Source organism: Elephantulus edwardii, unplaced genomic scaffold (genome assembly GCF_000299155.1).
Source record: "Elephantulus edwardii isolate Elephantulus edwardi_28Jun2011 unplaced genomic scaffold, EleEdw1.0 scaffold00074, whole genome shotgun sequence".
NCBI classification, from domain to species: domain Eukaryota; kingdom Metazoa; phylum Chordata; class Mammalia; order Macroscelidea; family Macroscelididae; genus Elephantulus; species Elephantulus edwardii.
In genome coordinates this window covers 5,176,246-5,194,148 of record NW_006399824.1, presented here as the reverse complement: position 1 = coordinate 5,194,148, position 17,903 = coordinate 5,176,246, and the positions used below count along the sequence as shown (strand labels likewise).

At 37.4% G+C, this 17,903-nt stretch overlaps 1 protein-coding gene across 3 annotated transcripts in view; it reads left to right on the top strand.

Moving 5' to 3' along the window:
* CCAR1 (cell division cycle and apoptosis regulator 1) overlaps window positions 1–17,903 on the top strand; it is a 50,036-nt gene that overhangs the window by 12,063 nt on the left and 20,070 nt on the right. For all 3 annotated transcript variants that reach the window (XM_006889008.1, XM_006889007.1, XM_006889009.1), the window contains 7 exons: window positions 2,246–2,439; window positions 4,055–4,169; window positions 4,266–4,458; window positions 9,545–9,674; window positions 9,783–9,944; window positions 16,352–16,577; window positions 17,625–17,738. In XM_006889008.1, coding sequence (XP_006889070.1) covers window positions 2,246–2,439; window positions 4,055–4,169; window positions 4,266–4,458; window positions 9,545–9,674; window positions 9,783–9,944; window positions 16,352–16,577; window positions 17,625–17,738 — 1,134 coding nt within the window. The remainder of the gene's footprint in view (window positions 1–2,245; window positions 2,440–4,054; window positions 4,170–4,265; window positions 4,459–9,544; window positions 9,675–9,782; window positions 9,945–16,351; window positions 16,578–17,624; window positions 17,739–17,903) is intronic.

Sequence of the window (17,903 nt, the reverse complement as noted above, 5' to 3'; positions counted from 1 at the left end):
TTAGTTTAAATTTAGTTCTGTTTTTAAGTTTGATGTTTTCTTTGTAGCTGAAATTTTCTATTTCTCTTTTTTTCCCCAGCTTGACCTTAGTATGTAGAATTACTATATTATTTTATCAACTATTAAGCTAACTTTATATCTATCTATCTATCTATACTGGGGCTTTTCTATAGCAAGGCCACATTAATTGAGACCAAGAAGAAGAATGAACATGTGGGTTAATCTCAGATCCATTACTTGATAAAGTACTTGGCCATGTTTAAGATTGTTTTAAAGTAACTGATTTTGAAATATTTAAGGAAGCAATTCTGATTCCACAAATTTTCCTAAAAGTTCACTCACACATATTTATAGTGACAGGTGAATGAGGAAACTCATTGTTCACAAATGAGAAGCAACCTGAAAGTCCTAAATAAGGAACCACTTAAATATATTTTTGTGTGTACCAGGAGTTTGCAAATTTTCTCCGTAAAACAGCAGATAGTAAATACATAGAACTTTGAGGACAGTCATCTTCAAAGTCAATATGGACTCTTCTCCATGACATGTATTTACACATACACACAAATACATAGAGAAGCATATCTTACAGTAATAGCAGGTTCAATTCCAGATCACTGTAACAAAGCAAATGCCATAATAAAATGAGTCACATGTCAAATTCATTTATACTGTCATCTTTTAAGTGTGTGGTATGAAAATACATGAACTATTGTAAGAATTACCAAAGATTAGCAAAGATACAAACACGTGATGTTAGAAAAATGGTGCTACTAGACATCAAGAGGGACCTTGCCCCAAACTTTCCTTTATAAAAAACATCTGTAAAGTGCAGAAAAACAGGATACACCTTTGAAGGTATTAAAACATTTCTTGTTCACACTCCTTAAAAAAGCAGACCCAGGACATAGAGAAAATTCTGTACAGCTGTTTAAAAGGAAAGGAAACCATTTTACTTAATGATGGAATGATTTTCCAGAAATGTAAAGTGGGAAAAGGGTACAATATGTACCATGTCTTAAATTCTTTAATTTATACAAGGGGGAATGAGAAATTACTTGTTCATTATAGATCTCTTTCAAGTCATACAATATCTTCAGGAGACCATGTAATGATAACTAGTGAAGGTGATTATTTCATGAATAGAGAGACTATAGCTGAGGGGAAAAAGGAGAAAAGAAAGCGCTTTTTATCTATGTCACTTTATACCTGTTTATTCTTGAAACTTGCTTATTTTAGCCCCATTTTTTGCTTTTATTAAAAATTGAAACTCAACTTTTTAGTATCTAATATTGCTGTTATTTTTGTAATATTTTATATTTATATTATTTTTATACTACTATTTTTTAATAATTGAGTTGCAACTGATTCATCAACCCTCCAGCAGATAGATTTTAAGAGACTGTAAATCACACTGGAGATTGCCTGTCTTCCTTCCACACAGCAGCTGGTGAATTTGAACCTTATACCTTTGGTTAACAGGGCATTTCCTTACCACAAAGCCTCTAGAACCCTCTACCATTAGTATTTCCAAATTAAATAGAAAAGTCACAGAAATTTATCTTTAAAATAGCATTTCCCAAAAATTGGTTCTGACGATCTGAAGTGTCTTGGATATTACAGAGGCTTCCTGGGAAAATAATTGTTCAGTCAAAATTTAAGAAATGAATTCATCAGGATGGCCTAGCAGGTAGGACTCAACGCAAAGGCAAGGGCTTGAATCCGCCACCTGCTCTGAGGGAGAAAGATGGACAGTTTCATGTGATTGGCTGTTGTTATGTGCGGGTGAGTCAGATCTGACCCATAACTGACCCTCCAGCAGGTTTCAGAGGCAGTAAATCTTATGGGAGGAGATTGCCAGTCATCTCCGCAGAGCAGCGGGTAGACTCTAACCATGTTCCTTTGTGATTGCAGTTTCTTATTGCTAAGTGCTCAAGCTGTCAAAGCATTTAGCCTTAAGTCAGTTTGGACAGCCATGAGTTGAGTGAATTATTTTTTTAATAACTTTATCATTACTTAAGCCATTACTTATTACTTATGTGTAATTTTGAAGACGAGGCTAAAAATATGAAATTTATTTTTAAAAGACTAATTCCAAATGCATTTTTTAGATCATTTCTTTAATTTTATATTTATATTTTTGTGTTTTGTATATTCCCCCCAACAATTTCTCCATGTGTAATTAAGTGCCATTGATTTCATTTTTCAAGTTGTGTAGTTATTCTCTCTTAAAATTGTTTTATAGCCAGCGGTTGCATTGCCTACCAGCCTTAGCCTCTCTACTCCTCAGCCTGCAGCACAGATAACAGTATCATATCCAACACCACGGTCAAGTCAGCAACAAACCCAACCTCAGAAACAGCGTGTTTTCACAGGAGTGGTGACAAAGCTACATGACACATTTGGATTTGTGGATGAGGATGTCTTCTTTCAGCTTAGGTAAAGGTCATTAGGTGTTAACAGATGTTTTATATTTGGAATTTCTGTGTATTGATAAAGCACATACTTAAACCTGGCATAAAGTTGTACTTTAGCTTTAATTTATGTGTCATTTTAATCGGCTTTTATTATAGTTACCCTTGTGACTTTTTTTCTGTTCTTTATTTTTGTGTTTACTTTTTATCATTGGTTTGTGCTTTCTTTCCTCGCCCCTCCCCTGACCTTTTTTAATGGAGAATATGATTAGAGATTACTTTTGTTTCTTATGTGGAAAAAGTGACTTAGTGGTTCAGATAGTTAAACATTTGACTTTTGACCAAAAAGTTAGTGATTTGCTCTCACCCAGCCACTCACCCAGCCACTCTACAATGTCCCAGTAGTTGGCTTCTGTAGTGATGACAGCCCAGGAAATCCTACAGGTCAGGGCAGCTCTCGACAACTCAGCAGGGGGTCCTTAACTTGTCGAAAACAGAGATCAATAGCAGTGTTGGGTGAAGACTTCATAAATAGTGTATAAAAACCTTAAATTTATTAACTAATAATACTCATGACCAGATTTAAAGTGGGAAAATCATATATCCTTTAAATGTGATTATCTATTTGATATGCATAATTCTTAATTTTACTTGGAAAAGTTAATGAGATTGAAGTGTTTGATAAACTAACTGTACACAGTAGTGCTTCATGAGTGTTGGAGATACAGGAAATGGAGATTTCATTGAATTATTACACATATAATTTTAATTAATTATCTTAAATTAAGTTTAATTTAGTGAGCAATTTTCCTTTTGCTGAAGTAGATATTTTCTGTCTTTTCTGAATGCCTCATCTTTTCAAAGCCCAAAGCAAGTCTTTAATTGTAAAAGTAGAAATGATATGGTGTTAGAATCTGAAGAAATTAGTTTTTCTACCTTGGACTTTGTTTTTCTATAAAAACGGATACTGCTCTCAAGTTGCTTCTGACTTAGTGACCGTCCAGGGAGTTCCAGGGGACCACCCATGTTGCCTTCAGAGCATGTAGTGGATCCTAGTCTCTGACCTTAAGGTTGACACCCTTACGTGTTACACACCTTGCCCTCAAGTGTCTAAGATTGGTAAGACCTTCCAAACTTCCATTTTGAGTATAAAACTCCCCACCACAAAAACCTCTGTTTTAGTCAGGTCAGCCCAACTCAAGATGAATGCCTGACCCCATCCCTGCCCCTTTCATTTGACTGAAAGTTTTCAAATTTTATCAGTTTCATAAAATAATTCATAGACATTTTGTTTTTTAACATTAATTTTCATTGATTAGTGTAATTAATTCATTGCAGTGTCTGTTCGACCTCTTATTCATTAAGACCTGAGGTATGTCAGTAAAATGTGTCCTAGTGGATTTTTCAGGGGCTGGCATTTCAGAGCTAGCTCACCAGAGAAGACTCTGGGTAGGCCTTCAACCACCAACCTTTCTGTTAGTGGCTAAGTGTGTTAACCATTCCCTAGCCATTCAGAGACTCTTCATTCACTCAAATGTTTATTTTAAAATACCAAGTAATATTTGAATTATTTTGGGGTTTAGGTCTCTTTTAATTGTGTTTATGTTTGATAGAATTCTTTTTCTTTTTTTTTTTTCCAGTGCTGTCAAAGGGAAGACACCCCAAGTGGGTGACAGAGTACTAGTTGAAGCTACTTATAATCCTAACATGCCTTTTAAATGGAATGCACAAAGAATTCAAACACTACCAAATCAGGTACATAAAATACTGAATTAGATGTTACAGAAATGTGGTCATTGACTCAGAATTAATAAGGATTTTTATTTTTCTTAACTTTTTTATTTTTTTAAGAATCAGTCTCAAACCCAACCTTTATTGAAGACTCCTCCTGCTGTGCTTCAGCCAATTGCACCACAGACTACGTTTGGAGTCCAGGCTCAGCCCCAGCCTCAGTCACTGCTACAAGCACAGATTTCAGCGGCTTCTATTACACCGTTACTGCAAACTCAGCCACAGCCTTTATTACAGCAGCCACAGCAGAAAGGTATTACATGTAACAATACACCTTTGTTTTATATGTTTTGTACTAACATGCAATTTTAATTGCTTTATTAAAGTTCAGAGTTTGCCACCCTGTTGTATTGCTGGCTTAAAATGTGATGAATAATGTTTTGAGTTTTCACTTGTTTTTTTATGTTAAACCATTTTATCAATATAGCATTTTACATTCATGTTTAGTAAGGCAGTAACTGGCTTTAATTTATTCTTTGAACCATGATGTATCAAACATGAGGTGAATGTACTATTTTAGATTTACTGTTTAGAATGATAGCCCTTTAAAAAAAATGTTATGTGTATATATGTAGAAATTTTTTTAAATGCTAGCTTTTATAGAATTCAGGGCAGTTTCAAATAAGACATAGAAGTGACAAAACATTATAGTATAGTTATTACTAATTTAACACCTCTGATCTCTACTCAGGTAAAAAAAACCCAACCAAACAAACAAAAAAACTACATCCCTTTTAATAATTTTACCATGTAAGCATTCCTCTTCATACTATATTATTTAACATTGTCTTTTTCTTAATCTTTCATGCAACACTCACTCTCTCTTAAGTACCATTGGATAAGTACTGGCTCATAGCTGACCTTCCAGTGAGTTTTCTGAGACCAGAAATTGTACGGATAGAAATTGTCCATTTGTCTCCCACCAAAGCTGCTGGTGAATTCAAACTGAGCCACTTTGGGGTTAGCAGGGAAACTCCCTACAGACTACACCACAAGAATTCCCTCTTGCATTTTGCATCATTTATAATTTCATTAATCTTTTGGCTTAACCTTGTTTAATGTTTTCAGTACTATTCTGAAAGTGACTCTTATTTGTTAATTTTCACTGATAATAATAGGACATATCTACAGTACTGTAAATATTTTCCTGGTAAATAATTGGATTGTAAATGTTAGTTTTTGCAAGTGCTGCTATGAATTTATCATGTATTCAAGGGAAATACGTGTAAGTACATAAACATATATAGAAAATAGAGGGTATATATTTGTATCAAACTACGTACTGTCACATTTTTCCGCACTACTTATCTCTTCCATGTATCTTTTATACTGTGTTTTTCTTTTTTCGTGTGTGTGTGTGTGTGTGTGTGTGTGTGTGTGCGCGCGCGCATCCGGTGGACTTGAACCTCTGGGATTACAGTGCAGCTTCTTGCCACTAGGCCACCAGAGCTCCCTCTGTTTGGTTTTTGGGGTTTTTTTAAATGAATGTTTAGTGAGACTTTGGATTTCTGTTCATTCATTGTTGCATTTTTCTCCCTGCCTACCCCTCCCCATCCCCAAGTCTCTCTTCTCTTTGAAAAGTAAAAGAAAAATTCTTTCATTGTTGTGCAGGCCCTCCCCCCCAAGTCCACTCCACTATGCAAGTCTTCATTCTGGACTCCTGTCATGACAATGATACCTAATCACATATCCCTTTTAAACAATTTTCTCTCTCCTCTGTTTCAAGGCAGTATACATATTTATCTCATCTTTCTCAGTCTCCCCCCAACCCCAGTGTCAATCCTGTTTTACAACAGTGGCACTATGCAGTATTTGTCCTTTTGTGACTGAGATATTTCACTCAGCATAATGTCCTCCAGGGTCACCCATTTCATATAATATTTCATGAGTTCCCTGTTTTTCAGTGCTTCATAGTATTCCATTGTGTGAATATACCAGAGCTTCTCTATCCATTTGTTTGTTGATGGGTAGTACTGTGTTTTTCAAGAGAATATGGAATTGTGAACTAGAATTTAACCTTTTCCCTCTGCTGCCATCTCAGCAGGAAATGAGCTCAAGGAAGCAGTATTTCTGGTAGCAGTGTGTCCCTATGGCTCAGAGGATAGGTTCCCTGAGAATGTTCTTTTACTCTTGAGTCTTAAATCAACTCATAACTGACCCTCCAGTGGCTTTTCAGAGGTTATAAATAGCACAGGAAATTGCCCTTTTTTTTCTCCCAAGAAGCCACAGGTGGATTCATACCACCTGCCTTTGGCTTCACAGTGCAAGACTTGAGGAAATGTGTAGATGTCTGTATTGTTGGTTAGAGGTATGCCTGAGGTCAGTTGCTGAAAGAGGGAAATTTTCTAGTGGCAGCTAGCATTTCCTCACTGCTAATGATTCAGCCTTAATCTTTAGCTGATACTGTCTTACTTAATGTAAGAAACACTCATTGTTGTTTGTTGTTACGTGCCATTGAGTCGCTTGCAACTCATAGCGACCCTGTGTACAACAGCCCTAAACTCTGCTCTGTCCTGTGCTAATCGCACTGTCTCTGACACTCTCATCCCGATTATCCCAGTCACTGAATCAGTCCACCTCATAGAGGGCCTTCCCCTCCTGCGCTGTCCCTCCACCCTTCCAAGAATGATGTCCTTCTCCAAGGACTGGTCTCTCCTTACAACATGTCCAAAGTATGTTAGTTAGGATTTTTCTTCTAAAATTTTCATTATGAAAATTCTCAAATATACAGAGAAGTTGATAGACTAGTATAATGATCACTTGTATACGTAGCTGCTTGGATAGAGCAACTAATAAGATTTACTTTTTTCTGTATACGTCTGTGTGCACGCATTTGCACTTTTTTTAGAGAGAAGAGAGAGAGAGAGAGAGTGTGTGTGTGTGTGTGTGTGTGTGTGTGTGTACTGTCAAATCAGATCTGACTGGTACAGGAGGAGATTCTGCCTTTTTCAGCAGAGCATCAGTGGATTCAGCTGTATACCGCTGGGTTTGCAGTGCAGCTTCTTGCCACTAGGCCACCAGAGCTCCCTTGATTTGCAAATTTTTTTGTTACTGATCTTTTGTTATATTTTGCAGATCTTAGGACATACTTCTCTTTAGTGCTTAAACTTGTCTGGAAATAAAAGACCTTATGTTATAACTCATCATCAGATCTAAAAAGGCATTTTAGTTATGCCTTTGAAAATTATGCTTTCTAAGTGTCATTGAAAGTTTCCCCACCTAAACAAGCCACTATCAAATATCTTGCACTGTTGGTGGTGGTTTTTTTTAATCCTATCTTAATTTCCTTTTTATTTTTCTTCTTTCCCCTCTTCTTGCAACTTTGACTTTATTTTTCAAACTTTAATTATTTTTATTATTTTGTGTGTGTGTGTGTGTGTGTGTACCATCAAATCGGTACAGAGCACCCTTGCAACTTTGACTTTTTTTTATTTTTTTTTTTATTTTTTTTATTATTTTATGTGTGCACCGTCAATTCGGATCTGACTGGTACGGTAGGAGATTGTTCCTCCTTCTCCAGCAGAGCATCTGGTGGATTCGAACCGAGCACCTCTGGGATTGGAGTGCAGCTTCTTGCCACTAGGCCACCAGAGCTCGCCGCAACTTTTACATTTTGAAGATACTACTTTAGTTCTTTTGTAGATTCTTGGGGAATTGTCATTGTATTTGTCCTGATCCTTGCCTGTCATATAAACTATAAGTGAAATAGACAGATCTTTTTAGCAAGAATTAATAAAGACTTGTATAATAAGTACTATTGCATATATAAGGCACTTGTCAAATTATTTTCTTGTTTAGTGACACTAAATTTGGTAGTAATAATAATAAGGCAACTAGTCTGTGGATTATATATATAAATAACTTGTTTTATAGCATTCTTTTATTTAGTGTCTGTAAATCTGGGATCTGCTTGTTACAGCTGGCCTTTAGGTTCAGGATTAAGGATTAAAATGACTATACATTTTTAAGGTCGGGGGGTGGGGGGAGTAAGGTTCAAGACCCTACATGGATCGCAAGTGAAATACTTAGTGTATAGCCTTTATAGAAATTATTTGCCAACTCCTACTTTAGCTAATACCTGCCTAAATAACTTAGGTCATTATAGGTGTCATAATGAAGATTTTTCTAATTCTGTCCTCTTGTCTACATTTGTTACATATATAGATAAAAACTTCTCCTAATGAGCTAGATTTCCTTTATCAACTTAGAGATTAGGAGTTAATGTTTAGTAGTTTAGTATCCTTAAAAGCTTTTCTCCTCTTTTGGGTTTATTGTTTTTATTTTGTCCAAATATGGCCATTGAGAGTCTGTTCAAGCTGACTCCTATATCCTTTTCATATGTTCTTACTAGACTGTCCTTTTTTTCTTACATGAAATGTTCCATTGAAGATGTTAAGTTGCTATCTGTATGTTTTCTCAAGTGACTATGACAATGGAAGGGGGAAAAAGCTTTAAGAATCCTGCTGACATAACACTTTTCTTTTTCTATCCATCATGAGAATTAAGACTTGGATGAATTTGTTAGGAAACAGAGTATGAGAGTTTCCTGCTATAGCTGCCATGATAGCAACCCCCAGATAAACACTATAGTGAGTTTTATATTGGAATTAATATCTTTATCACAAACTGTAGTAGAAAAATTATCTGATGAGAATTTATTTAGTTCATTTTTAATTATGATCTAAAGTTACAATCTCATATGTTATATAATCATATACTTAAATAGGTATAGGAACTTATGTGTGTTGCTCTTGAACACCCGAAAATTTTCATGGCAGCATAAAATTGATTTAACTTCATTTTAAATATCTCCTCACCCCCATAACTTTATATCTGCCCTTCATGTACCTTATAGTTGAACAATTCTAAGGAGGTTTCAGCGGTTGTGGATTTAGACCATGTTGAAATGATGTTGTTGTTAAGTTCCGTCTAGTCGCAGGCGACTCATAGCGACCCTATTTAGAGTCTTCGACGCTTGGGTGCCTTTCATCCTCTCTTAATCTAGGGTTGTGAAGAATTTATTTGCTTACTTCAGTAACTCTTTTTTAAAAACTTATATCTGTTCATAATTTAGTTTTACTAGAGATAGTATCAAAGAAGTCACTATCATTTCTGAATAAAATACCTATTATGTTTCAAGGTGAAATTGTTAATTTTGATTACTAGGAAGGATTTACCATGGCAGTATTTTGTTTTACATTATGCTTTTAAAAAAAACTTGTGATTTCCAGTTGTTTGTGCCCTTTTGACCAGTAATACTTATTTACAAAATTTAACTAATGCTAATACTCTTCAGCTTTTAAGAAGTAAGTTAAAGTTTTATTCTGTCTCTTTTTAAGCTGGTTTATTACAGCCCCCTGTCCGTATAGTTTCACAACCACAACCAGCACGAAGATTGGACCCTCCATCCAGATTCTCAGGAAGGAATGACAGGGGGGATCAAGTACCTAACAGAAAAGATGACCGAAGGTCTGTTTCAATAAGGATGATGTGGGGTTTTGTGTTACCATTATGCTTTGTTAAAGAAATCTTCGTTAGTACCGGGAGCATTAGTAATTTTAGAAAAATTTGCTTTAGTCGTGAAAGGGAAAGAGAAAGACGACGATCCCGAGAAAGATCACCTCAGAGAAAGCGTTCCCGAGAGCGGTCTCCCCGGAGGGAGAGAGAGCGGTCGCCTCGCAGAGTTCGGCGTGTTGTTCCACGTTACACAGTTCAGTTTTCAAAGTTCTCTTTAGATTGGTAAGGGTTTTTTTTCATCTTTTTGTTCTGCTAAATTACTAATTTCATCATTTTTAATATAAATACAAACTTTGGATCAGAGGTCATGTTACAGTAAAAGGATGATAATGTCAACTTGCAGGATTATTTAGAGGATAAATTGAAGTAGTATCCAAAGCACTTAAAGGGCACATTGGAAAGTAATTTCCTCTGAAAGAGAAAGCTAGAATAAAGACCCTGGACTGGCAGTTGTGTACAAAATACTTAAATAAATAAATAAAAATGCCAGGAACAACCTTAAACCAAAATTATCTTCCTGAAGTTATAATAACATTTGTGGGTTCCATAATTTGACTCATAGCACAATACCTTGTAACTTGGGCCCCAATCTACATCAGTCCTCTGTACAGGTCTTCCCATCTTTGACTGACCCTCTACTTTTCTAAGCATGATGGCTTTTCACAGAGTCTAGCTTACCCAGTAAAAATTATTTCCCTTGAGCATTTTGTTCTAAGAATTAGCCATATAGCGGGAGCTCCGGTTGCCTAGTGGTAGGAAGCTACTCTGCAGTCCCAAAGGCACACAGTTTGAATCAGCTAGCTGTTCCACAGGAGATAGGTAGGCATTCTCCTCCTGTGTGATTCACTCCTTCTGAAAACCCACTGGAGGGTCAGCTGTGATTCTGTTGTTCTTCAGAGGCACCACTAGCAGCAACGGATGGATTCAAAATGACTGAAGCAACTCAGAAGAGTAAGAATGGTGCAAGTTTGAATAATTTAATCAGTATTACTGAATTGTACATGTAGAAATAGTTGGATTGGTGTGTTTTGCTGTGAATATTCTGAACAAAGCCACAAAATACTTTTAAGTGATGCTGTCTCGGACTACAGAGAGATCACTGGTCATTTTGTGTTAGGAGACTTCTTTCTTTGTGCCTTGTTGGGAGCACTTATCTTCTGAGCAGTGTGAGCTTAGGATGTCTGGATGACTCAACAAATGTGAACAGGGTTGGATTCTGTAAAGATGGTTATTTAGAGTTTCAACAACTGTGATGTGTTGGATGAGTTTTCTGATCTGGAAAGACAAGCCTTGGCAAAAAATCTCTGACTTAACTATAGTGAGCACACTGGAAATACAAAACTAACTAGGATTATCTAGCTGATAAAACCCTTAGCAATGTAGAATAACATAAAATATGAAGAACCATTGATACTTAAGGGTTCATACAGTATTGTCCTGGTTCATTGTGGAAAGTGAAACTTCCACAACGTCTGCAGTCCTTGATGTCCTGCAGATGAAGAAAGAGGAAATCCTTGTATTCCTTGAAACAGGAACACACTCGGATGGCACCAGCCTTGACTTCCAAATGGTACAAATACATCTTCAAAAGAGAAAATGATGGTATCTATTTCATAGATTTGAAGAAGACCTGAGTGAAGCTTCTCTTGACTGGTAAGGTCATTGCTGCCATTGTAAAACCAGCTAATGTCAGTGTTATATCTTCTCGAAATACTTTTCAGAGGGCTTTCCTCACAGTTGCTGCTACTCCTGGAGCCGCTCCTATTTGCAGGACACTTCACTCCTGGAACCTTCACTAACAGTCCAGGCATTCTTCCAGGAGCCTCATCTTTTGATAGTTTATCCTAGGGCCAACCACCAGCCTCTGACAGAGGTGTCTTATGTTAACTTGCCCACCATTGCCCTGTGTAACACAGATTGCCCTCTGCGCTGGCTGAGAAGTCCTGTGCATGCATGGCACAGCCTCCTGGGATCAGCTGTGGTAGGTCATGCCTGCTACTGGAAAGACTGACCTGGAAGGAATTTCAGAAAGAATGGCCAGATCCTGTTCCTGAATGTACTGCTTGCCCAGCTGGAGGTCACAAACTAGACTGAAGATGTGCAGGTGACCTCTGTGCCTATTCAGCTATTCCTCTAATGAAGACTGGAGAGCTCAGCCTGCAGCTGTAGACTGGACTGCAAGCCCCACTGCTGGGTCACAACCACCACCAAATGGCCTTAAACTTTATCTTTTCAGCCTTAAAAAATGTGGCAGTAAGATTGACAGAAAAATAAGTAATACATTTCTTAGAAAAAAAAGTTAATAATAAGAAAAATGAATCTGCAAGTGTCATGTTCACTCACCCAAATAAGAATTTTTTATTTTTTTTTTTAAGTAACTACTTCCTGGAGAAAGGATGAAAGTCACAAGTGTTGAGGACTTTACTTCACAAGGTTGCTGTGAGTCACCTATGACTCAGCGTCATTTAACAACAGCAGCAACAACTTAGTACAAAAACAAATGTAGTTCAGTAACCTTGAAAGAGAATTGTAGCATTTTGTTAGGGTATAGTGTCCATACCTTTTCAACCTATATGCAGAACAGATTATCCGGAAGGCTGGGCTCTATGAGGAGAAATGTGGGGTCAAGGTTGGTGGACGATTTATCAACAACCTGCGTTATGTGGATGACACAACCCTGCTTACTGAAACTGAAGAGGACCTGAAGTGCCTGCTGCAGAGTGTCAAGGACTGCAGCCTACAATATGGATTGAGGCTCAATGTCAAGAAGATAAATATTCTCACCACTGGACCAATTGGCAGCATCAGGATGGATGGTGAAGAGATTGAGATTGTACACAGCTTTAGTTTGCTTGGCTCCATAGTCAACAATCTTGGCACCAGCAGCCAGGAAATTAAAAGGCGCATTGCCATGGGAAAGTCTGCTGTTAGGGACCTTTCCAAAGTGCTGAAGAGCAATGATGTCATTCTGGAGACTAAGGTGGATATGATACAGGCCATGGTCTTCGCAGTCTCTTGTTATGCATCAGAGAGTTGGACAATGACCAAGGAGGATAGAAGGAGAATTGATGCCTTTGAGCTGTGGTTCTGGAGAAGAGTATTGAGAATACCATGGACTGCTAGGAAAACAAACAGATTTGTCCTGGAGAGGGTTAAACCGGGTGGCTCCTTGGAGGCAAGGATTCTGAGGCTCCGTCTAACATACTTTGGACATGTTGTGAGGAGAGACCGGTCCTTGGAGAGGGACATCATGCTTGGGAGGGTGGAGGGACTGTGCAGGAGAGGAAGGCCCTCTATGAGGTGGATTGATTCGGTGCCTGGGATAATTGGGATGGGAGTGTCAGAGACAGTGCGATTGGCACAGGACAGAGCGGAGTTTAGGACTGTTGTACATAGGGTCGCTATTGAGTCGCAGGCGACTCGACGGCACATAACAACAACAACAACAACATAGTGTTTTATATTCCGCACCGACCTATCAAAAGTTAAAATTTTGACGTAATTTGTTTTAAAGGACCTCTGCCAGCCTAGTGGTAAGAAGCTGCATTGCAACCGTAAAGGCGCACAGTTCAAATCTACACACTGTTCCGTGGGAGGAGGATGGACAGTCTCCTCCCATGAAATTTACTCTCTGAAAACCCGCTGGAGGTTAAACTTTGAGTCAGTTCTGACTTGACACATACATCAAGAACAAAGTAAGTTTGAGGTCTTACGAGCATATAATGTATATTTTTGTTAAGCCAGGAGAATAATGGTTTGTTGGTAGAATTCTTGCCTTCAGTTTTGTTGTCATATGTTGTCAAGTCGGAACTGACTCATAGCTCACCCTCTAGTGACTTTTCAGAGTCAGTATATTGCATGGGAGGAGACTGCAGAGAAAGCTGGTGCTCTTGAACCATGTGTCTTTGGATTGGCATAGCAGTTCCTTACCAGTAAGCTACTATACACTTCAACCGTAGCCACCGTTGGTGCCATGAAGGCTTTTGTGTTGCTGTGGTACTAAATAGGCTGCAACAAACCTTCCACACTGAAATAGAGTAGGAGAAAATTTTTTTGAAGTAAAACTGCTTGCCTAACCCCCAGAATAGTCAGCAGAGCAGCTCTGCTTTTTACCCTTTGTGTTCCTAGAATCCTAGTCTAAAAACATTTATAATCTTCACAGTTCATCACTTTGACTGTGAACATTAAATAAATCAAATATTCTCATTGTATATATTTTTGTTTTTCTTTTGAGTTAGAACTTAGTCACAGCTGACCCCCTCGTTAGTTTTTAAAAGCGGTAAATTGTCCCAGAGGAGATTACTCCTCTTTTTACGCAGCTGGTGGATTCAAAGTGCCTGGCTTTTGGTTGGCAGTGAAGCTTCTTAGTACTGTGTCACCAGAACTCCTATAAATGGTTTTAAATTGTGAAAGTAACTATTTTCTTACGGTACTATGATTGTAGGAGACTGTATGCTAGGGAGTCAGTCTATTTGTATTTGGCTCTTCTGTTTTTTTGTCTCTTACTCCCAAATACAGAAAATTCTAGTGACTCTATTAAGTACACATAGTTTTCCTTTTGTACCATTTCCTTTAAAAAAACTGACACCAAAAAAACCTGAAATGCTTGATTTTCTTGACATTTTGACAGCAAAATTGTGTTCAGATAAAGTGTATCAAGACACTCTGGGAACTTAACCTTTAGATTACAGCACTGCTAACAACAAAAAAAAGAGTATCATCAGCAATAGCTGACAGGTTTATTACTATTTTTAAATTTAGAATAAAAATATGCCACTAAATCTAGGTTAGTTTGTATTTTACACCTTGTCCTTTTTTAAAAGTTATTTTTCATCTATAAAAATGATATAGTTTCTGCTTTTCATTGTTGTTGTTGTTAAGTGCTGTCGAGTCGCAGGCGACTCCTAGTGACCCTGTGAAGGAGAGTCCACAAAGCTTGTGTCTTTCATCGTCTCTCCAGGTTCATAGGATTTCCAGAAGCAAGCTATTATGGAAGTGGATGCCACTCCTTCCAAGCTTGTGTTAATTGGGGAGCTTCACCCCACACTGTCCACATTGGGTAACCAACCATTAACACATTTGACACATCAGTGTCACAGTGTTCAACCTCACAGCAACCACAAGTTACCGCTGTACAGCAGGTGGACACACCAGGGCTATACGACCTAGAGGAATGTTTGAACAAAAACAATGAAAGACAGGCCCGAGGGCCACAGATTAAAACTCATCCACCTTTGGCTTGGGCCAACTGGGCCAACTGATCTCTGTGTTGATGTTATTGTTGTTAAGTGCCATCAAGTCATGGGTAACTCATAGCGATCCTATGAGGGAGAGTCCTCAACGCTTGTGTGTCTTTGATCCTCTCTCCAGGTTCATTACACGTTTAAGATAGATCTGACCTCTTGACTTCCTTCTTTAAAATCTCTACTCTGTCAGAAATAAAAGGAAATCATCCTTTCAAAATAACAGTATGGCAGACACAAAAGCAAAAATCTTTATCCTCCTCTGAATAATGATCAGGTGTGGACTTTAGCTGTTCACATAGAGGGTCTAGGGAAGTGTGGATCATCCAAATGGCATGGTTTAGATTTTACGTGGATGTTTAAATTTAATTTTGAATTTTATTTTATTACATTTTATTACTTTGTGTGTTCTGTCAATCACATCCAACTGGTACAGGAGATTGCCCGTCCTTCCCCAGAAGAGCATCTCGTGGATTCGAACCATGCACCTTTAAGATTGCAGTATAGCTTCTTACCACTAGGCACCAGAGCTTCCCTTATTTTTAAATTTAATTTTGAATGCTGGTATGTGTGATCCAGAAACATAAGATAAATTTTATCCCCCCCTCCGCCGGTGTTTAGAGTTCATTGAGTGGGCTGGAATGCTAATTTGGTACTACCCTTATCCCATCTTTGTAGTGTGGGAGCCTTGGTAATGTTTTGATAATATATTGGACTATTATCTGAAAGGAGTTTGGAACTCAGCTGCCACATTTCTGGAGAAAGACAAGTAATCTCCTTCTGTAAAGACTTACAGCCTCAGAAACCTGATGGTGGAGGGCTCCTGTGGGTTGGACGGGCCTCAAGGCCCATTCTTTTTGTATGGTTTGGGTTATACAAACTGTCTCTCTCATTCCCTTGAATCAGAACTGACCCATATCTGACCTTCCAGTGGGTTTTTGAGAGGCTATGAATCACCCCGGAGGAGATTGTCCATCTTTCTTTCTGGGAACCAAACCACCCAAGATGTACCTCCTTTGTGCTACCACACAGCTCTCTATGGACTGTCCTACTATTTTTCTTAGTTCCGATTCATGCAGGGTTCCATTTGTTCAGATCGTCTGAAGAACCAGGCTTTAAAGTTCATTTTCTTTCATATGGTCTTTCCTAATTGTAAATTATACACAAAAAGAGACATAATAAAAGTAAAATTTAGATAGTAATTTATTACACACTCTTAAATGCAGATCTGAAAATTAGACTTAAATACGTATCTATACAGATCTGTAGCTCACTTAGGATTGACTGGATGCTGGCTCTTACCATGCGACCTTATACATTTAGCTTGGGAATTAAATCAGTGTTTGCATGTGCCCAGTATTCATTTCCTTTATCTCCTTTTTTCAGTCCTAGTTGTGACATGATGGAACTAAGGCGGCGTTACCAGAATTTGTATATACCTAGTGACTTTTTTGATGCTCAGTTTACATGGGTGGATGCTTTTCCTTTGTCAAGACCATTTCAACTGGGAAATTACTGCAATTTCTATGTAATGCACAGAGAAGTAGAATCATTGGAAAAAAATATGGCCATTCTTGACCCACCAGATGCTGACCATTTATACAGTGCAAAGGTTTGTATTCCCATTGATATGTAGGATACATTCTTTAGCATTTATTCATAAGAGTACGTAGAGGAATTCTTCAGAAAATACTGTAAATACCTGTTCTCTGATGATATTTTGGTTATTTAGAGCCTTGCTGTTTTTGTTTGTTTGTTTGTTTGTTTGTTTTTTCCTTCAAGAGAGCCTTGCTGTTAAAAGAGTTTGACTGCTAACCAAAAAAAAAAAAAATGCCCACTACTCCACTGTAGAAAGATGTAGCTGTTTACCAACAGAAAGCTTTATAACTTTGGGACAACCCTGTGGGATGTGTCTTGTCTTTGTCATGTAGGCTCCCTGAGTCATAATTGACTCTTGTAGCCTTGGATTTTTTGGAGGAAATTTTTTGTTGGTTGGTTTTTAATTAAGTAGTTCAGTCTATCTTTGCTTTAACATTTAAATTATAAAATTGAAATTCTTTTAATATTTTGAACTTCATAAAATGTGAAAATAAAGTTAATTTTCTTAAAGTTTAGAATTTTCAGTGATTTGCGAACCCCATACAAAACTCAATGTTAGGCGAATACACATAGTTTTATTGGGTAGTATTTATTATGTTGATAAAATCAGAATTTTTTTTGTGCTACTTATAAACACCATCTAATTTACACATCCTAGGAAAAGGAAACAGCTGATGTTAGGAGGGGATATTACATAATACTTGGAAAGACAGAGGGTCAGCATGAGAGAGTAAGACCTTCAACACAATGTGTTGACAGTGACTCTTACAATGGGATCAGAGATAGCAGAGTTGGTGAGAATGACATAGGAGAGGGCAGGATTCAGATGTGTTTTTCATGGGTTTGCTGTGAGTTATAGTTGACCTTCTGGCAGCTAACTACAACACGAAAAGTGAAAGCTATATAAGTATAAAGGTACCTAATTTCTGCTATAGCACTTGACCTTCCATTTTTATTAAAAAATTTCACTTATCTACTGTGTGAGAGTAATTAGTAGTACTTATTATTTTTTTACATTACTTTAGACTTTTGACAGGATTGAATTATTTGACTATAATAGGTAATGCTGATGGCTAGCCCTAGTATGGATGATTTGTATCATAAGTCATGTGCTCTTGCTGAAGACCCACAAGAACTTCGAGATGGATTTCAGCATCCTGCTAGACTTGTTAAGGTAAAATGAGACATTAAAATTTTAGACTTATATTTGCTTTATTTTGTTTTAACTATAGAAAAATAGAATGTTTCTTGGTAAAAAAAATTAAACAAAAAATGTTTCTTGGTTACATAATTTTGCATTTAAGGTTTTCAGAATTTGATGAAACCGGTTCATTATTTT